General features: G+C 42.8%; 1 protein-coding gene and 1 non-coding gene across 2 annotated transcripts in view; both read right to left on the bottom strand.

Moving 5' to 3' along the window:
* usp38 (ubiquitin specific peptidase 38) overlaps window positions 1-21,165 on the bottom strand; it is a 49,036-nt gene extending 27,871 nt beyond the window's left edge. Inside the window, exons 1-9 of the mRNA XM_072495642.1 lie at window positions 20,992-21,165; window positions 16,000-16,725; window positions 14,802-14,937; window positions 10,249-10,378; window positions 7,851-7,952; window positions 5,244-5,402; window positions 2,320-2,513; window positions 1,197-1,290; window positions 539-645 (exon numbers count right to left, since the gene is read on the bottom strand). Of these exons, the coding sequence (XP_072351743.1) occupies window positions 539-645; window positions 1,197-1,290; window positions 2,320-2,513; window positions 5,244-5,402; window positions 7,851-7,952; window positions 10,249-10,378; window positions 14,802-14,937; window positions 16,000-16,684 (1,607 nt within the window). The 5' untranslated portion in view covers window positions 16,685-16,725; window positions 20,992-21,165. The remainder of the gene's footprint in view (window positions 1-538; window positions 646-1,196; window positions 1,291-2,319; window positions 2,514-5,243; window positions 5,403-7,850; window positions 7,953-10,248; window positions 10,379-14,801; window positions 14,938-15,999; window positions 16,726-20,991) is intronic.
* Window positions 3,234-3,426, bottom strand: LOC140409680 (U2 spliceosomal RNA). Its single transcript, XR_011940476.1, has one exon. It is a non-coding gene; the product is annotated as a U2 spliceosomal RNA (small nuclear RNA).
* Window positions 21,166-21,875: the final 710 nt, after the last annotated feature.

Here is a 21,875-nt window from a genome sequence, read left to right as displayed (position 1 = left end):
AAAGCAGGAAATAGGTCCACGTGCTGCCATGCTTGTGTGTTGACTGGGAGTGTTGGTGAGGGAATGTTTAAAAGCAGCTCCCCCTCGTTAGCGGATGGGGGAATCAGACGAGGGAGCCAGTAATGGCGAGAATCTCGCGGGGGCTCATTTTTGGCACCAAGTGCCCTTGAACACAGGTTGCGATCCCGCCAACGCGGCCGTCAACACCCTGCCAAACTAGCCCGAGGTGACACTTTGAAATTTTCCCCTTAAATCGCATCCAGTATCTTCCAACCCCATGACATTTATCATTAAGAAGGATAAGGCAGGAAGCTCGTAGGAACCCCATCACCTCCAGGTTGCACTGGAAAAGTGTAGCATTATGATGCATTAGGACAGTGGAAGACATGTTACCCTGTTTGACACCACATTGACTGATCCACAGACAGCAGTGCAGCATTCCATTCGTTTAACATGCCTGTCACATGAAAGGGACTGAGCGACCTAGTTTACAATGTTTATTCCAGAACATAGGTTGCTACACAAGAACACTACTTACCTATCCAAAAGGAACCGGAGGTATTCAGAACAGTCTTGCTGGGATCCAGGGGTGAACCATGGTGGCCTTGATTCTTCAAAGAAGCTCTGTGGAGCGTATGCTGCTCTCTGTTAGCACAGTAATGGATACTGAATATTTAACACCAACTGAAATATGTAGAAGCTGAACATCCAAAAATGTTGCTATTTTTGTCACATTTTGATTATTTTTTAACAAGACAGACTGCAATTAAATTTGCAAATACGTTTTAACAATGCATAAACTCAACCATAAAAAACACTTAACACTTGGCATGCTTAAGTGCCAAACACTTACTGCAAATGCCAATCTTTAAATATTTCTGTGAACAAGTTCCAAAGATGAGCATCAAAACACTAACTTCAGCTTTTAATTTAACATGAAAATTTCTACCAGTCTTTAAAACAAGTAATTTTTCCCTATTCTGCACATTTGCAAGTTCAGTATTAATGGCAAAACATCCTGCTAATGTCACAAAAATTGTAATATCCATTTCCCCAAGTCAAAATGAAGAACTCATACCCCAAAGGTTTCGAAATGAGCAATCACTAGATAAAAGCACCTGAATGCTTAGCCATCAGACTGAATTGTAAATGTTCATGAATGGTTGTTTTTTTTAAAAAAAAGAAAAGAATGGTACCTGAGTGTGAGCCAAAAAAGCAAAGAGAAGTTGCAGTTTTCTCATCACAGAACGGGCTCCATTTAGATTCAGTGACAAAACAGATCTTCTGAAACTGAAGGAATTTTGAGAACATTTAAGAAACAAAGCTACTTTCTAAAATGTGACCCTCCCCACAAAAAAAGCAACAATGAGTAAACTGTGGCTGAGTACTATTTTTACAGAATTGTTACGTTTCTCGTTCTACTGAACATTCATCGATACTACATGCTTGCAGCAATACTGCAGTTAGCAGTCTCAAACCAGTGTCTGGGAAACTGGGATCCATGGCAGTGGATAGCTCAAACAGCATGTCTTCTTCAAAAAGTATCCATTGGGATTCAGGTATTGCCGGCAAATTGCCCACCCCTAATTGCCCTGGAGCAGGTGGTGATGAGCTGCATACACCTGGGTGGCTCGCTAGGTGTCAGAGAACAGCCAAGAGTGCCGCATTGCTGTGGATCTGGAGTCACACGAGCGAAGGAGGGCAGATTCCCTCCCTGAAGAGCATTCATGAACTAGATGGACTTTTACAACCATCCAGTAGTTTTAGGATTATGGAGAGCAACATTTGATTCCAGATTTATTAATTGACTTTAAATTCCATCAGGTAGAACTCATAACTCCAGAGCATTGCTCTGGGCCTCTGGATTACTACTAGCCCAGTAACAGTACCATGACGCGACCATCCCGTAAACTCAGGCTGGGATCAGCAACGAAGGACCTCTGCACATACAGCAGATTTTTATAGTGAGAAAACTGCAAGGTCGGAGCGTCTGCTTTCCTCTATCGCTTAAGAATATCTATGAAGGCAATAGCCATCCCAAGTATTTAAAAAATGCACTAACACTGCATCCAATAGGAATCAATCCATTGTGAGATGGTGTCCAGCAAGTGGGACCCAACTGACTGCTGTAATTGACAATTTGATAGGAATACTGATCCAAAATAATTTTGCATTCAGCAAAAATGGCAATATAACTGGGCTCTGAATCTCCTCACCGAGTCCACATTATGTTAACAAGCTACAATTGGGTCAAGTTTACAGTTGAGTATTAAAACCTTAATTTCAGTGCAATATACTAAAGCGAATTCCACCACTTACTCTGTAGCCATGAATAATGCTTGAATGACACTGTTCATATAGCATGTATTGCCCAGGTTTATTAACCCTGTTTTTCCAGTTTCAGATTTTCCCGAAAGCCTCGACAAACAAGATGCCAAAGAATTTGAGTGCGACGTCCAAGCACTTTGATTAAGAGTCATCTTCATCTTCTCTTCGGAAGGTTTTGGCAAATCCTACAAAGACAAATTTATATTCAGTTATCGGTCAATGTAGTCTCATAATCCACTATATGACAACAAAAACCCAGATTATGCAAAAATGTCAATTCCTGAGCAACAGATGAACACAAGAATACCAAATATATTTGAGTGACAGTTGGCCTCTTTGATGTACCATCTTAAACAGGGGGTGAGACAATAGGAGAGGGTGGATATAAACCTCTCAAATATTACTTGTGTAATATGCTTAGGCTAAAATTTTGTCTCAGAAACTCAATTTTTACGTAAGTATACACCATAATAACAATGTTAATAGGAATAAATGGATGAAAATTAGTTAAACAAAAGTTAAACCAAGTGAATGTTTGGAAAGTGAAAACAAGGTTCATACTGTCAGTGACATTCACTTTGTAGGAGATCAAGTGTACTGACCAAAGAAGAAACTTGGACAGTGCCTGAGCATTTTCCCCCCTATAAAAATAAATCAATAACTCGAAACAATTGTAGAATTACTAAGTTTATTTATAATTAAAAAAATAAAAAATTTTTAGAAACCCACGCAAACACGGGGAGAATGTGCAAACTCCACACGGACAGTGATCCAGAGCCGGGATCGAACCTGGGACCTCGGCGCCGTGAGGCAGCAGGGCTAACCCATTGTGCCACCGTGCTGCCCCGTAAGTTTGTTTATAATTTGAAGCACAATATGGAATATTACCTGATTTTTAAAAAAATTACTTTTTCTGAGTTACCAAGCCAGGGCTCAGAGTGTGGGTCAGGGGCGAACCCCTAATCCAGCTCCTTGCCTGCTCCAAAAACCAATTCAAATTCAAATTGAATCCAATTCATGGACCCCACAAGAGAGACATACCAGGTCTGAGCCAAAGGCATACTACACTTGATCTTAGCCAAAAGGCCGAGAAGCGATTTACCCAATTTTTTTTACAGAAAGCTGAGAAATTATTATTGTGAGTGATGATTAGGTTATCATAGCCGAATGATCATTGACTATCAGTACTATAATCAAGATGGTTTCCGGTGCCTGCGTGGGTTTCCTCCTGGTGCTCCGGTTTCCTCCCGCAGTTTAAAGATATGTCAGTTAGGTTGACTGGCCATGCTAAATTGCCCTTTAATGTCCACGGGTTAGGTGCGGTTATGGGGCTAGGGTGTGGGAGTTGGCCTAGGTACGGTGCTCTTTCAGAGGGTCGGTGCACAATGGCCTCCTTCTGCACTGTAGGGATTTTGTGATCCTATGATGGGGGCATCGCTGGCTAGGCCAGCATTTATTGCCCACTCCAAATCGCCTTGAGAAGCTAGCAGTGTGTTACTTTCTTGAACCGCTACAATCCATGTATGCATGTTCGGAAGGGAGTTCCAGGATTTTGACCCAGTGATAGTGAAGGAAGGGTGATATATTTCCAAGACAGGCAGCGTTCCCATTTACCCGTCTTTCTAGGTGGTAAGGTCATGGGTTTGGAAAGTGTAGTCAAAGAACCTTGGTGAGTTGCTGACTTGTGCCTTGTAGGTGGACAGGCTTTGGGGAGTCAGAAGGGGAGTTACTCTTTGCAGAATGTCCAGCCTCTGACCTGCTCTTGGAGCCACAGTATTTATATGGCTGGTCCAGTTCAATTTCTGGTCGATGCTGAACCCTAGGATGTTGATAGTAAGGGTTTCAGCGATGATAATGCCACTGAATGTCAAGGAAAGTTGGTTAAATTCTCTCTTGAAGAAGATGGTCAACACCTGGCACTTATAAGACATGAATGTTTCTTGCCACAATACAGTGAGGTGCTATGAGATGTGAATGGGGATTATCACAGAGAATGAAATGAAATACATCTGCATAAAGCTTTTTTTTCTAAAAATGCAGAGAATATATGAATTGTACTTCTGCACCATATGAAGTGAATAGAAATTAAACTTGAGATGCGATTCTTGGATCTTAGTGAACTGCAAATTTGCAGCTCTGGGAATTATACAACATACTTCAGATGGTCAAGTTCAACACAAAGTTAGAATGGATAAATGCTGGAATAGCTGCCATTAATTCACATTACCTTTCATGAAGCTGCAAGTTGATTTGGTTGTGACCTACTTTTTGTTATTAAAATCTGAGAAAATGCGGCAGGGGCTGGATTTTACACTCCACTGCCAGCAAGTTTGAAGGCAGGTAATGGTGGATGACCATGTAAAATCCAGTCTTCCTGCTGTCTACCCCAACCAATGTTAAATTTTATGTGACGGGGGCGTAGACAATAGCGACCCACCTTTGGGCCCGTTGAGGCCCCCGAATGGCCAATTAAAGGACTCATCGCACTGCCACTGGTATTTTATCCACGGCTGGGGGAGGCCCACACTATGTGGGAAACCCAGCAGCTTCAGCTGCATGAACTGGTGTTGGGCAAGTATGAAGGAAAACCTGCTTTATGGACGCCCTGGGCTCATCGAAGGCTACCGCTCCCCCTCACTCCGTAAAAGTCACTGCTTCCCATGCCTCTTAAACCTGACCCCCACCCCCTTGCTAAGACCCCCAACCTTGGATTTACTCGGAATGGTCTGTAGTCCCAGCAGTGGTTAGTGCTCCCAGTCTGATTGACTGGTAGCTCTCCAATACAGGACTTCCTTCTTAGTCGGAGGTCTCACCTAAAGGCTGTTAACACTGCTTTGGGGGTGGGTGGGGGCCACTATAGCGCCCAGTAAGATCCAATCCCAGTTGCTTCCGGCAATTAGTTCTCAGGCTCTTACCTTAATGGCCTCTAGAATAGGTTCATAGAGATCAGGGAACCCAGAATACTGATACATCATACAGTGCACCAACTCAGTCAACTGCATGAGGAAGATTTTACCAGTCGGCGAATCTTCGTCTTTCAGGAACTGAACTAGCTTTATAGTGTGAGGAACAATCTGTGGAAAGATCAGTTCATGGAGTTACACATGTAAAATCTTGGATATTTACATACGTGCAAAGTAACATTTCTTTTGTTTATGGCAATCGATTGCTGTCACATTGTGACTGGAGTCTTTTATTTTCTTTCATAAATTGGTTAAATTTGTTACTTTTGTTATCCAATCATATTACAAAATTTAACTTTGTTATACCATCGCAAGTAGAATACTGTTCTCATGATAGTTATTCACCCATCACACTATATATTCATAAATTTTTTTAAATATCCAATAAAAATCAAATTCATAAACTTGGCTCTGACAGCACCTTGTCATGCGCCCTGCAAGATTTGTATCTGCCCTTGATTCCGCTGCTACCTTGTCTGAAGGCCTTCTGACACTGCCCTCCAGTTCAAATTCTCAATACTGTTATTTGCAGATTGGAAACTGTAACTCCCAAGCAACTGGCTGAAATGTGGGCAGGACTGCCATTCCCTGGAGTTACTGCAGCTTTTCCACTGCATTCCTGTTGTGTGATCCTATTTGCCCATTCAGTACCCTGGGTGGTTTGTCCTAACCCTCAATTCATGTCAACTCGGTTGTAATGCTATCATGTCCGTGCCCTACAGTCCCGCTGCTAACCTTGGCCTTCCCCATGCTCTCAGTTCCTGGACTTCACTGCTCCAGGTCACTTCGGGCCCATTGCTTTACCCACTTTCACACTCTGCTGCACTCAACCAGGCCTGTCATCACGTGCAATAATCCTGATCTTAAACATAAAGAGGAATGGAAGTGGAGAATCACACCGAGCTTGATTCTTGGTTATCGCAGCAGCAAAGGAAGAATTTACCATGCTGACGAGGTCATAAACGTATCAAGCTAAAATTTCTTGTTTCTGACAGTTAACCCAGAGTCCTTTTTTTTTTAATGATGAGCCAATAATCCTGCAATGGACCACCATCTCACTCCAAGAATATTAAGCTGCCTTCATGATATTTTTCTTTGGAGTTTGTCGCAATGTAATTTCGTTAATAGAGAGTGAATTGTAAATGTGAAGTAATTTGTTGACTGCAAATATGGAATAAGCTATTCGTAGCTATTTAGCTCACTGCCTTTGTGCAATGCTGTGATTACCTACAAAATAGTCACTGTCTTCAAAAAACTGACAACTTTAATAGCCAAGTGAGAAATCAAGCTTTATATACTTAGTATTTCTACTAGGACAATATTTAAAGAAAGGAAATAGTTTTAAAAAGCTAAAGCACCCTGTACTTCTGACAAAAGGATTTCAGGCAAAATGTTAACCTGATTTTTCTCTCTTCACAAATACTGATGGGCCTGCTCTATTTTTCGACAAGTTGTTCTTATTGTATCATTTTGCAAGGTGCCTTTTTGAAGAGTACAGTGAAAAACAGTAACAGTTTAAAAAAAACAAGGATGAGAAAGGGACATTCGGCCCATTCAAGCTCATCTATTTCATATCCTATCACTTCAATTACAGCATTCAACCATATTTTGGTGCCTCTCTAATGTCTATGATTTCGTATGGCAGATTATTCCAAATATACACAGCCCGCCTTAAAACTAGCTTTAAATTTACTTCTCGCTAATTTTAATTTATGTCTTTTGGTCCGACACTCCTGATTACCCTGAAGTAACATTCGCGTTTCGCTGTTTCTGCATGATTTAATATTTCATGTCATTCAACAAAGTTTCTCTTCAACTAGCGTCCTTCTAGAAGGTGGAACCTGACAGTCTCTAATCTTTCCTGAATGCTCACTTCCGTTATATTTGGAGTCAAACTTGTTACTTGCCACTTCGCACTCCTTAATATTCGTCACTGCATCCCAAATGTCTCCCAGTTAGAGCACTATTTTTCTTTTGTGGTGTGGGCAACCAGAACTTAGCACAAGGTCAAAAATGTGGCCTGAGAGCTCACTTTGGAGTTGTAACATAAGCTCCAACCATCTATATTGTACTGCTCTTGCTAGATATCCCAGCACTTCAAAAGCAAAATTGCTTCAGTACGTTATCTCGACAATGAAACTATTACTTTGTCTCCAACTCCACTCATTGTACCCTCTCCATCCATCTGCAATAAATTTAGCAATGCCAAATTTAAGTTGCATTTAGTCTGCCCAATTGCTTAACATTAATAAACGTTTCGACAAACCTTTTGTTAAGTCTTCTCTCGACTGCTCCTAATTTAGTGCGCTAATCTTACATTTAGTTTTGATAGGAAATTAATAAAACACAAAAAAAACAGAAGAACAGTTAATGCTCACAATGAAGCCAGTTATGAAATAGCAACTGTTCTCCATTTTGACTAGCTAACCTTTTCTTACATAAAAAATCTTATAAATATTTTCTGAAGTCTTAAAGTAAAGTATAATGACACAGAAAGCAAAGGTATGTACCAGGAAAGAAAATGTTTTCTTTCTGAACAGCACAAGTAGAATAACTTACTAAATGAAAGGCTTCTGGAGAATGCTGAAAACTGAGCAGCATGTGGGATAGAACCGTTAAAGCACCAGGCCGCACAATAGGATACCAAAGACGATGGAATACCTAACACAGAAAATATATTCATCAATTAGTAGCCATGAAATAATGTTTTTTCACAAATTTGTTCACTATGGACTCGCTTCAGTAAACCTTTGCTTGGATCCACCGGGTTATTAGTCATCCTTCAGGGCCTTAGCAGGTAATCATTACTCATGCACATGTTTGCACAGTGGGTATTCAAACTTTTGGACCAAGAGAAGCATCCCAGCTGAGCCAGATACAGCCCTCACCCACTCTCCTACTTTTGAAAGACGATATTGGTAGCAATCAACAGCAAAGGCCACGTTCAATTTTCTTCTCCATGATCTAGGGACAGGTGGATTTATTTTTATTTGTTTACAGGATGTGGGCATCACTGGTTAGGCCAGGATTTATTGCCCACCCCTAGTTGGCCTTCAGGTGATGGCGAGCTAGCTGCATTCTTGAACCGCTGTGTTCCTTCAGATGTAGGTACACCAACTGTGCTGTTAGGGAGGGAGTTCCAGGATTTTGTCCCAGTGCCAGCAAAGGAGCGGCGATATGTTTCCAAGTCAGGGTGTTGAGTGACTTCTCGGGCCTCTACCACCACCTAGCTGAGATCAGCTACCGCAGTGTAGAACAGAGATTGGATCTCTGTACTGGAGACCGGCCTGTGTACATGGCGCTCCACCACCTCACCCACAACCAAACTAAGTTGATGTTAAATTTAATTTGCAATTGGTGAACTCAATTCCATAATTATGTCATTTTATTTTTTGCTGCATCCTCTACTTCTGCCTCAGAAGACGCCGTTCTACCATTTATTAAAAATGTAATTGGAAAAGAAAATTTTCAAAAAAAGGCAATCAACTTTGGAAATTCTCATGGTTCTCTTTATTATAATTGTGGAGATCCAAGGGAAAGTCTAATGCCTAGTCTTCGACCTGACACACTTCTGGGATGGAGAGACGGAGAGAAAAAAAATCATGGTTTTGCTCAATTAAATTCTTAAGCGACTGTAACTGCAATTCCCCATTTTTAAACACACAAGACTTCCACCAAACAGCTATGAGCTCAGTGAATGGCAAATAAAGCAGTATTTCAGGAACACAGCCAAGACAAGACAATTTATTGCATTCATATTATCAGCAGCTGTAGGCACAGAGTGAGCAGCACAAGTACAATAAATTCTGACCCTGGAGCAAACAAGAAAATGTAAGGTTGAAAAGGATATTAGATAATGCGTTCTTTCAGGGTAAATAGATTACAACGGACATGCTCCTGCTTTTATCATGCATACTTGCTGGTTGCGTGGATGCACAATTGTTTGAAATGATGCAGAGGTTAGAAAATGGGGAAACTGTTTTCAATGATATGAAATGGACGGTAGCATAGTGGCTAGCACAATTGCTTCACAGCTCCAGGGTCCCAGGTTCGATTCCCGCCTTGGGTCACTGTCTGTGCGGCGTCTACACGTTCTCCCAGTGTGCGCGTAGGTTTCCTCCGGGTGCTCCGGTTTTCTCCCACGGTCCAAAGATGTGCAGGTTAGGTGGATTAGCCATGCTAAATTGCCCTTAGTGTCCAAAATTGCACTTCATGTTGGGTGGGGTTACTGGGTTATGGGGTAGAGTGGAGGTATGGGCTTGGGTAGGGTGCTCTTTCCAAGAGCCGGTGCAGACTCGATGGGTGGAATGGCCTCCTTCTGCACTGTAAATTCTATGATTCTATGACTCGGCTATCAGTGGATGATTGGGGTGGGGGTGGGGTGGGGTGGGGGTGGGTGGGGGAGTATAAGGTACTTCAGTTGCTTTGTGGCAACCCCCATCATTCTGCGTCACTAAAATCGTCCCAACACTATATTGCACCATATTAAAATTTCTTTCAAGTTTCTTTTCAGTTTTTCTGTATTACCTTAAACGTTGATACTTTTAATGCTGTAATCTTCCACATAATTAATGCAACAGGTAGTTTCAATGCTGAGATATCAACAACGCCTCTCAAGTGACGCGAACAGTCTTTAAATTTGAAGATTGATTACTTTCATTGGAGGTGTGCAGGTGTAAGAGATATAATTTACCACTAAATTGGCTGTTTGTATAAACATCTGACTAACAGTTTCTTCAGCAGATGGTGAGGGTCCATATTGACGGGTGTATGCAGGTTTTCACAAAATGCTCACACAAAATTTCTCTCCCGACTCAAATTACATGTTAAATCTGCTTCACATCTCTGTATTAGTATTCGTACAATCACATCGGCAACAGTCATTTCCGTGTTTGGTTCTCTTTATGGAATAGCTACACTTGTTCGTCCCCCCCCCCCCCCCCCCCCCACCACTTACTTGTTCGATCTTAAGCAAAGTGACATCTATGAGGATAGTGAATTTCTGGACCGAAGCCAATCCTTTGAGCAGCGCAATCACCCACGTCTCGACATGCTGAGCTAATGGCCAGGACAGCCAATCAATCATTCTTCAGGAGACAAAAAAAAAATAGAACCAGAAACATTCAAACTCTACATATCGATGTTTCAAAATACTCCCTTCGCTGCTGCATATTCAAGTAAACGTTTATTTATTTGCGTCAATTTAACAGTATTGTAAATAAGCATTCTAGAATTTATTTCTTAAACAAAAGCTACCTGTAGCGCTTTTTAACTGCGTTGCCTATAAATTTCCCACAAGGCCAATTTCCATTTGCTTGATATTTACCTCACATTAAATATAACAGGAGTAGACCACATGCACCCCCCCCCCCCCCCCCCCAACCCACCCCTCCGGCCCAACCAGAGGCGATGGTACAATGGTATTGGAAAGGTAATGGTATAGGGGAGGTGTTGCAGTGCTATTGTTCCCTGCATTGTTTTCTCTTGGGGGGACGAGTAGAGTTTTTGTTGGCATCCAAATGTATATGGTATAGCCACAGGTCAAGAGGCCGAGAGGCAGAATTCCTGTTGGTGTGGATCCCGCATAATGCAATTTCCTTCTGAGACAGAGGTAGAATTCCAGTTGGCAAATAAGGGGTGGTGCCGTTTTCCACTACTTCTGACCACCCATCTGAAGACATGAAGTCTGTATCGCATAAGTTCATCTTTTGTTCTTTTGCTCCTTTAGGTAACTGATAAACATATTGTTGTTTTATTTTATCCTTTATTCAATAAACTTTGATATTATTTGCTCAGTGTCTGAGTCTTTGCCTGATGGTTATATCTCTGTTGAGTTAAGACAGTTAAGGGTTAATTTAGGATCCAGTAATTAAGCTGCACGCGACCAAATTAAAATCAGTCTAAATTTATCAAAACACCCTCTATTTTTTTTAGAAAACTTAAAAGATAGAATATTCCCAGCTCCATGCTCGCATCTCTCCATTCAGGTTTAAGCCCTGACCAAAATCACTGTTCTGTGACTCAATTTAAAATTCTTATACTCCTACAGTTGTGTGTGTTTAATACATTTGTGCCTCTATCGCTCATCTCTATCGTAATAACCCCTCCAAAATTGTGTGTCCTCGGATTCAGCCACCGAAGCACCCTCTCTCTATTCGCCCAAGTGTAGTAGCTGTCTCTTACGTCGCCTAGGCCCCATGCTCTGGAATCCCCTCCATAAACATCTTCACCTCCCTTTCCTACTTGGAGACTTGTTCAAAAAAGCGCCTCCTTGGTCAATCTTTTGGTCACTCTTCCTAATTAATGCCCTCTCCTTTGGCTCATCTTCCAATTGTCTGAAGACGCCTCTGTGAAAAGATTGGGACATTTGCTGCCGGTAAAGGTGCAATACATGTATATGCTAACTGTTGTTGTTGTGTGCTTGGGCAATAGCCACTGGGAATTGGATTGGGAACGTTAACATTTATATTGTTTAGGATCATTATTGCCAGGAAACAATGAGACTTTTATCCCTCCAATTTGAGCTGGATGTGAAGCTAGCTCAAATCAGAGATGAAAGGTTACTGACCATACAATAAAGTGACCTCCCCATATTACAGGGATATGATAGAGCCTTAACGAGATGAGAGACTTGTGTCTGCTAGTTTTGCACCCAGATTCCAGCAAAATCTGGGTGGAATCAGCCAGAGCTGATTCCAAAGAGCATGGGTGAGTTATGCCCGTAGTTACCTACGTTCAAGTTTTCCATGTCAATTTACGCTGGTTTGAGATTCAATTCACCCGAACCTACCCCCTGGCAAAATTTTGATATCCTGCCGATGGTTCTGGTCAGAGAAGCCTCTTCAAATTGCATTTGTTTTCTCCGACACACATTCCCAAGGAAAAGGTACGTTTTAAAATCCTTTTTGTATCAAAAAAATTCTAATTTCCTAGGAATCTGACTCATGCACACCAATGAAGCAATTAAATGTTGAAGATTCTTTAAAGTTGATGATTTTTGAAATCAAGTTACGCATGGGTGGAGAACTGGACACCATTATTAAAAATGATTAGTTGAGGTGATAAACCCATTTTGAACTGCATTAATAGAGAAGACCATTCAGCTCTTCCAGCCTGTTCCGCTATTCATTATGATCGCGGTTATCCCCACTTTCCCCCTATATCCTTTGATCCCTTTAGCCCCAAGAGCTATATCTATCGCCTTCTTGAAAACATACAATGTTTTTGTCTCAATTGCTTTATGTGGCAGCGAACAGAGGCTGACTACTCTCTGGGTGAAATTTAATAATCTTTGTCACAAGTAGGCTTATATTTAACACTGCAATGAAGTTAGTGAAAAGCCCCCAGCCACCACAATCCAGCACCTGTTCGGTTACACATTAAAAAAATAATAATATTTTTATTCATTTATTGTACAGTCACAAAGGTTCCTTCTTAGGTTTCACTATTTACAGTCTCTGCCATCTGGCTGGCTCAGCCTACAATTGCTACCTTGCCCTAATCTCCGCACCCCCTCCCAGTCCTCCCTTGCTCCTTGCTCCTCGCTTCCCCGCTCCGCCCCCCACCCCCCCCAACCCCCACTCCTTGCTCCCCGCTCCCTCGCTTTCCTCTTTCTATCTTTTTCTGGCCATTCCCCCCTGGCTACTGGTTATTTATTTATTTATGTGTTGCCCACAAACAGGTCTGGGAACAGTCGGGAGAATGGCTCCCATGTTTTGTGGAAGCCCTCTTCCGACCCACGGATGGTGAATTTGATTTTCTCCATCTGGAGAAATTCTGATAGGTCAGCCAGTCAGTCTGCAGCTTTGGGTGGTGCTGCTGATCGCCAACCAAGCAGGATTCTACGGCGGGCAATCAGGGAGGCAAAGGCAAGGGCATCCGCCCTCTTCCCCAGGAAGAGATCTGGCTGGCCTGATACTCCGAAGACCGCCACTTTTGGGCATGGCTCCATCCTCATCCCCACCAATTTGGACATTGCCTCGAAGAAGGCTGTCCAGTACCCAGCAAGTCTGGGGCAAGACCAGAACATGTGGGTGTGGTTAACTGGACCTCCTTGGCACTGTTCACATCTATCCTCCACCTCTGGGAAGAACCTGCTCATTCGGGTTCTGGTCAAGTAGGCTCTATGTACCACTTTTAGCTGCGTTAGGTTGAGCCTCGCGCATGTGGAGGTAAAGTTGACCCTGTGCCGTGCTTCGCTCCAGAGTCCCCACCCTATTTCAAACCCCAAGTCTTCCTCCCATTTCCTCCTCGTCATGTCCAGATCGGTGTCGGTCCTCTCCAGCAGTCGTTCGTACACGTCACTACAGTTCCCTCTGCCTAGGATGTCTGCGTCCAGTAGCTCTTCTAATAGTGTCTGTCGTGGTGGTCGCGGGCAGGTCTTTGTCTCCTTTTGTAGGACATTTTTAAGCTGCAGGTATTTGAGTTTGTTGCCTTCAGCTAGTTGGAATCTCTGCATCAGTTCTTCCGGTGTTGTGACCCTACCGTCCCTGACTGTCAATGCCCCCCCCCCCCCGTCTTGTCTCCACCTTTTGAAGGTGGCGTTGGGGAGTGCTGGTGTGAATCTGTGGTTATTGCAGATGGGGGCTTTGTCAGACATTTCGGTCAGTTCGAATTGCTGCCGTAGTTGGTTCCACGTCTGGAGGGTGGCTATCACCACTGGGCTGCTGGAGTGTTTCTTGGGCGGGGATGGGAGTGCCGCCGTGGCGAGAGCCCGGAGAGAGGTCCCCTTGCAGAAGGCCTCCTTCGCACGCACCCACTCGGCCTCTGGCTCCTTTATCCATCCCAGCACACTTTCTGCCGTCGCCACTCAGTGGTAGAATTGTAGGTTTGGGAGGGCTAGCCCTCCCCTGGATTTTGTTTTCTGTAGGACCTTCTTTGTGATCCTAGCATTTACCCCCCCTCCCCCTCCAATACGAATGCCATGATTAATTTGTCCAGTGCGTTGAAAAAGGCCTTGGGGATATAGATCGGGATGGATCTTATTAGGAAGAGGTATCTGGGCAATACATTCATTTTGATCGTCTGTACTCTCCCTGCCAGGGAGAGTGGGAGTGTGTTCCACCTCTGCAGGTCCTTTTTGACTTCCTCTGTCAGACTGGTCAGGTTCCATTTGTGGCTCTCCGTCCAGTCATGAGTGATTTGGATCCCCAGGTACCAGAATTTGTGTCGGGCTCGTTTAAACGGCAATCCCCCCAGTGCTGCCCCTCCCCCTTGTGGGTTCACCGGGCCATCAGTCTGCACGTGAGCATCAGCAAAGTGATGGAAGGAGTATGAACAGTGCCATTCCCCCCCCCGCCCCCCCCCCCCCAACCCTCAAATTGTGCGACCCCTCCATTTTTAATCATTACATGGGTTTTACACAGTACCTGCTCAAAGAGGCGGCTGCATTTGTCCACATAACGAGAGTGACTGCTAAGTCAACAAACAATTCAGTAGCTCAGAAGTGCTTTTGGATTTTCCAGAGTATGTGACAGGTGCTACATACATACATAAAAGTTTCTTCTTTACCTGCAGAGAGCACAAGTCATGCTGGCATCTTTGACGTTTTGATCCGTGATCAGGCTTCGAATGAGAACTGTAATCATTTGTAGTGGGATGTGTTGAACAAGACTTGCGAGGGCAATAGATGGTTCAAATATAGAGTCTGTAAAGCAAACAGATACAGGACTCTTATTTGATGGGTATCATCTTAATTTCAAACCAAGATAGGAATCAGGAAAGCATTCAATAATTGATCTACATACAATAGAGAATTGAGAATTAAGCTGGAGAATTTGATAACTTATTGTTCATTGATTACATTTTCCTTAGAATTCTAAGTCATTCATTCTTAAAGGGGGAGAGACATACAAGTAGCAGACATTTTCAAAATATATGATCTTTGCTCCATTTATTTATGCTTGGAAAGTTCCACTTACGCGAGTCCAGGAGAGAGCAAAGTGGACAGGGAATCCTCACCACCACAGGGGAGGGCGGTGGTGTGATTGGCATCTCAAGAAGTCAACCCCTGGGCAGAGAGCTTTGGAAAGGGTGGCGCGAGAGGATCAAGAGTCAAATTTGTGGCCATCATTTTAAAATAGGCAAAATAAAACCCCACATGAATGTGCCCTCGCATATAGCTGATTGCATGTTCTTCTGCCCCTAGTCAGAGAATAGTTTGTGGAAGAAAGAATCATAGATGGCAAAAGGAAAACTTATTTTTGTAAAGGAAATAAAAGGGAGAAGAAAATTAAATAAACAATCGCTTCAAATAAAAAGGACAATTTCGGAAAGTGAAACTAAACTCTACAGACCAGCAGGGTTCCTGGTTTGATCTCCAGGGTTAGCTGATCTCCGCCAGGCTAATGGCAGTGATGCTTCAAGTGGCTTCACTGCCGTAGGGTGGAGGTGAAGAGAAAATGAGCTCCAGCTGTTGGTGCTAAGTTTGTGACTCCCTGTCGAACACACATGAGCGTTACTGTCAAGTGGCGATCAGATCAGTCTTGATTTTGACACAACAAATAGCTGATTAGCTTACTGACACAAAGAACGACTGTTTTTAAAGTATCGCAGTGCAGTCTTTATCTTGAGTACGAGAATGGAAAAATTGAGGTACGGGACAATCTTCTTTTGAAAACATTTAAAAGTGAATGCTGAACTAAATGGGTCTACAAAAATGAACACTTTTCATTTTTTTTAAAAACTCATTCTTTAACATGTCCCTTACCTGTTGCAGAGATTATTACGAATACCTCTTGTAGAGAAGGCAGAAGTGCACCAGGCTCAGCTTTCCAAATGCTTTGTAGCAAATTGCTTACTTTGTTCACCTGAGAAATAAATCCACGAATCTCTTCCTCCTGTGTTGCATTGCACTGGAACTGAGTTATAGTCCTTACTAGCTGCTGGCAAAACAGCACTGCTGATTTACCCCTTGGGATGCAGTGTACAAAGTCGGACAACAACTCACTCAACCTAGCACACAGCAACGGCTCTGGTCTCTCACAAACTAATCGCAGCACCTCAGTGTGCATGCAGCCAAAGATTTCAAGCACAGAAGGGCAGCTCATTATAAGTTTTAGTCCCATGTGGATATAGTCAATGACGGCGACATCTTTCTTATCCAATGATCCATAACCTTGCTGCAAAAGGTTGAGAATAAAGCCCTTGTTAAAGAACTCTTCAAATTCACAACGATGGTACCTGGCATAGGCGTCAAGTACCTGATGACCCACTTGTTTCTGGAAATTGTCCTCCCCAATTAAAATTAACCTCGTTGTTAGATCAAACATAGCCTTGCATTGTTCTCGGTCAACTGAGTTCTCAGCTGCATCCACCACTTTCTTCACAATCCCCTTCTTCACTGGTAGGGGGTGTGAAGAAGTGATGAGGGCTTCCAGTATTTTATCCATCATTGATTACCGTACGACAGGATTACACTGGAGGTAGTCAGATCCTAAGAGAGAGAGGAGAAAATAGAAAGTCAAAAGATAAATAGTACTTTCCCAATTGCATTTCGACAAATCATATTGAAAAAAAATAAAAATTTAGAGTACCCAATTATTTTTTTCCAATTAAGGACAATTTAGCGTGGCCAATCCACCTAAACTGCACTTCTTTGGGTTGTGGGGGTGAAACCCACACAGGCACGGGGAGAATGTGCAAACTCCACACGGATAGTGACCCAGGGCTGGGATTCGAACCCGGGTCCTCAGCGCCGTAGGCAGCAATGCTAACCATTGTGCCACATGCCGCCCCAAATCATATTTTTTTGGGAAAACAAATCAAACAAGAAAGAATTACAGACCCCCCACGCCACCATTCCTCTCTCCTGCTCATGCCGTCTGGTGCTGCTGTCCTTCTGTTAAGCTGGCTTCGAGAAGATTCAGAAATAAACATGGAATAAAGTTGCTCGGATCCAAGCCATTAAAGGCTGACATCCTCACCCACTGTCTTCTAGAACTACATGTCCGCCCCAAGGTGCTAGTCACCTGGAACCACTGGATTAGTGTGTGGCAGTATTCCTCATCTATACTTTAGAAACCTCCGTTTAGAAAACTTCAATAATTCACAGTAAGTATCAGGCAAACTATCTTCTTCGGTACAATGAAAGCCACAGCAGAAAAAAAAAGTTTTGAAAATGTATACAAATACCAGCTGGAAATCCTCCTAAAATGTGTTTCCTTAGTTTATTTCAGGGAATTCACTGCTAAAATCAGAAGTGAAAACACGTTTGCACTGGCGGGATCATTTACTTCCATTACCGTGTCATTGTGGACCAACAAAAAGCTAATGCGCAAAATCCATTTGAAGTGCACTGCTGCCTTCATTCTCGGTCCGATTTGTGTTATTTGCTTTGCTGCTAATGCTTTCAAGCATTTGCGTATGATTTCTCCGCAATTGTAATGCACTTCCATCAGTGTTTATTCATATTCACAAAGTTGGTACACTGAAGTCTTTACAGGTAGACCTTCAGATAGTCACAGGTTTTCAAACTGAATACCCAGAACTTAGGGAGGACAATACTGGGTTTGCCCCAAAGAGTCAGAAACGTGAGAATCTTTATTGTCACAAGTAGGTTTACATTAACACAACAATGAAATTACTGTGAAAAGCCCCTAGTTACCACATTTCAGCCCCTGTACAGTTACATAGAGGGAGAATTCAAAATGATGGTAGCACAGTGATTAGCACTGTAGCTTCACAACGCCAGGGTCCCAGGTTCGATTCCTGGCTTGGGTCACTGTCTGTTCTCCCCATGTCTGCGTGGGTTTCCCCCGGGAGTTCTGGCTTCCTCCCACAAGTCCCGAAGGACTTAGGTAATTTGGACATTCTGAATTCTCGCTCTGTGTACCCGAACAGGTGCTGGAACTTCGTTGCAATGTTAATGTAAGCCTACTTGTGACAATAAAGATTATTATATTTTTAAAAATGTCCAATTCACTTAACAGGAATTTTGACAGGCGTCCTTAAATTTAGGAAATTAAACAAAATCTGAACGTCATTTTTGTTGCTGTACACCAACAGAAAAGACATTGACTGCAATGACATCTAAAACTCTCCTGGGCGTATCCCACCTCTCACCAAATTCCATTCACTCATCGCCCCGGTACACACTGACCTACACTGGCTTCCAATATGGTGACACCTCAATTCTAAAATTCTCACTCCTCCATGGCCTCACCCAGTCCAATCGACTCAAGTCCGATGACTTCAAAGATCTCTTCTGCTCCTTTATGTATTCCCAATTTCCTTCACTCTTATGTGGCGGCCGTGCCTTCACCTGCCTATACCTTAGCTTCCAGAAAATCTCTCCCTAAACCTCCCTGCTTCTCTTTCCTTCTGGCAGTCTTTAAAAGCATCACTTTGACCACATTTTTTTATCAGCTGCCACAATATCTTTTCTGTAGCTCTGGGTTAAATTTTATTCGCGACTTCTTGGGCTACTTAAATATGCTCAAGGTGCTATATTAATGCAAGTCATTTTGTTTTCAGTAGCTGGTTACTGTGTTTCGTAAGTTAGGACAAACTGGGTGTTCCTGGAAGTTTCTGAACTTTTGTAGAGAACACACAGGAATGCAGAATCATCGGCAGAGGGTTCCACATCCAAAATGTTTTAGAGTCAACTCAACTATAAAGTCATGCAAAAATAATTAAAGGGTTTGAATTGCAAAATTGCTAACTGTTAAGTCCTGCAAGGATGAAGAGTTTTGGAGTGGTGCACTGCGTGATGCTGTATGGTACTGAATCATGAAGATACCTTTGCTGAGTTAGTCAATCTCAGATGGATAGTGGTGGGAAACAACAATAATAATTCTCAGATAAGAAGTTTTAAAAAAGTAGAACGGCTCCTTCCTGCGTATGGTCACTATCATAAGCGCAGTAATGGGCACATGTGGAGTTTAAACAAGGTGAACTCAACTCTTCCCACAGGTGAATTTCCTACCAACACTCCATCGAAGTTCAAACATGAAAAGAATGTTTGGGTAAAGTACCAAGAGTGCTGGTGTTTATGTAATTGTAAGCCGCCATTAGCCATTGCTTTCAAAAGGATGAGCCAAGTGTAGCAAGAATATTTTGAGTTTAAAAAATAACTATTTTCCCCATTTTGTTGCCAATGAATTTCTAGTTTCTGTCACTGACATACAGGTTTGCAAGAAAATGCACAATAAGATTTTATTTTAATGTTATTAAAGTATAACCAAGTTTTCAAAGAATAAACATTTATACTCAACTACCAGCCAGCTATTCAAAAAGTGAACCAGGCTTAAAACAAATCTGAACAAGTTAAGAGGGCAGTCAGTAAAGTGCATACTTCTGCCACGCTTTCTGAACTCAACATTATTACAATTACAGTTCTTCCTGGAGGTTTCGCCCTGCCTAGCTGATGCATTGTAGCCACAAAGCTGAGAAAATAAATATTTTTATGAAGAGCTTACGTCTCGCTGAGGAAGCTTCAGCCCAATCCACATCCAACAGTCTGAAAACTGCTCACATTTTGACAGCTATGACACATCACCACAGAGGCTAAGGCAATCCACAACATGCTAAAATAATCAACAACATTCTCAATCAAACAACCACAACATTCTAAAAGAAAAAAGTCAATTTACCCTACATGGACGGATGGATCTTTTAAAAAAAAAAATTCCAGGATCTGCGAAAAACAAATCAGTTCTCCATCAGGCCATATCCTATCGGTGTACAAATTTCAAGGAAGTCCGTCCATTCATTTGTAAGATATATTGTTTACAGACAAACAGACTAACAAACATTGGCTGGAATTTTCTAGCTGTTCTCGTCTGAGGGACATTCTGGTCTCACTGACAGCAAACCCTGGCAGTGGGGAATTGGGGGGGGGGGGGGGGAGGGGAGGGGGGTGAAAACAGACATAGAAAATCCTGCCCACTATCTCCACCCACCTTCAGTGGCCATAATTAAATACAATTCTCATGAAAGGTCATCAACCTCAAACATTTCTCTCTGCAGAGAGAATCTGAACGTTTCCAGCATTTTCTGTTTTTATTTCAGCTTTTTCTAGCAGTATTTTGCTTTTGTCCAAATTAAAACTACTGGGCATCACTTCTGAAAGCAAACTCCTGGTTAGCAAAAAACAACACAGCAGGTAATGTTTATATCACTTAACTTGGTCCGATCCTCATTGCGCAAGGCAACAACAGCTACACGTTGGATAAAGAACATACACGTAGAGGCATAAACGTCAGTATGGAAAATTGAAAAATATATTGTTCGAAACATGGGATCCCATTCGTTCAGAAGAGTATCAGAAGAAGTTAAAGCTAGACGACAAAAATCACCCCCCACCCCAAAATGAAACCCCGGCATTCTTTAATAAATTAGATTGATATTTCCAGTTGGCTTAATAAATAGAGCAAAAACTTCTCTTGGCGTCTCAGCGATCCAGCTGATCTCTGAACACTACTTCAACACCATGACAGTGTAAGTTTGGGCACACTTGTGGCTGCCGATTAAAATAAACCTATTAAACGAATGGCGAAAAGAAAACACGGGGGGCCCACTCTCATGCGAGTAAACCGTACAGTACAATAAAACACCATTAAAAACAAAACCACGCCGACGGAAAGTGAATAAGTTCCCAAGCCAGAAATGTTGCAAGTCATATTGAGAAGGCCAGAAACAATCGCGGCGCCAGTCAGCGGCGTCTCAGCGTTCCAAAAGGGAATGCTGTGTCACAACTTACCCAGGGAAACCATGGCAGCCGCCGTCCGCGCGCTCACACCGCAACACAGCCTTCCGAGCGCTCCCCGCCCGCCGGCTGGCTCTCCCTCCCTGCCCCGACCCGGAACAGACCGCTCAACGCCGGCGGCCCGACCATCGAGACCGCTTCATCCAAACAGACAGCCCTCCCCCACCCCCGTCTCTCTCTCTCTGTGTGGGCACCTCAGCCAGAAACGTCAGCGCGACAACAGCACACAGGACCCCGCACTGCTTCATCTTAGTCGGTCAATGAAGCGCCGCTGCTGTGTTTGTGAATCAGAGTTTGGGAGGGAAAAAAGAGCGAAAAAAAGGGAACGAAGACTTTAAAATGAAGCTACATCTTATGTTTTCGCCGGCGTCATCTCCGAGAGAATTATTGAGGTTTCGCCAATTTCCCTCCCACCCAGGCAAATTTGAGGATTGCCCAGGCACTCTCAGTGTCATTTGAGAACAGGGTGGTTAACAAGATGAATCGTGTCTGCTCAGCACATGCAATCGCGCGTCGCCAACATGATATATATTTTATTCTTTCGTGCCTATGACGCTACAATCAAACTGTCAAGTGTCATTTCCTAGGACTCACTGCCGATGTCTAGTTTTAAATGTAGTGTAACAACCTGTGGAACAAGATTTCACTTTAAGTGTGGTTGCAACCAGTGTCATTATTTATCATGTTCACTCTAATTGTGTTACTGAAAGTGACATTACCAAAATTGGTGCAATAATTCCCATTGAAAATGTAATCTCAACTTTTGCATTTGTAATGGTAAAGCCGCCATAGTTCCAGATGACCATAGGCTACTTTCCTGTTTGAGGGGGAGCAAATAAAAGCAAATTACTACGGATGCTGGAATCTGAAACAAAAAC

The sequence above is a fragment of the Scyliorhinus torazame genome, chromosome 3, assembly GCF_047496885.1.
Source record: "Scyliorhinus torazame isolate Kashiwa2021f chromosome 3, sScyTor2.1, whole genome shotgun sequence".
Classification (NCBI taxonomy): domain Eukaryota; kingdom Metazoa; phylum Chordata; class Chondrichthyes; order Carcharhiniformes; family Scyliorhinidae; genus Scyliorhinus; species Scyliorhinus torazame.
The sequence above is the reverse complement of the archived record's forward strand: the minus strand, read 5'-3'. Positions and strand labels throughout refer to the sequence as shown.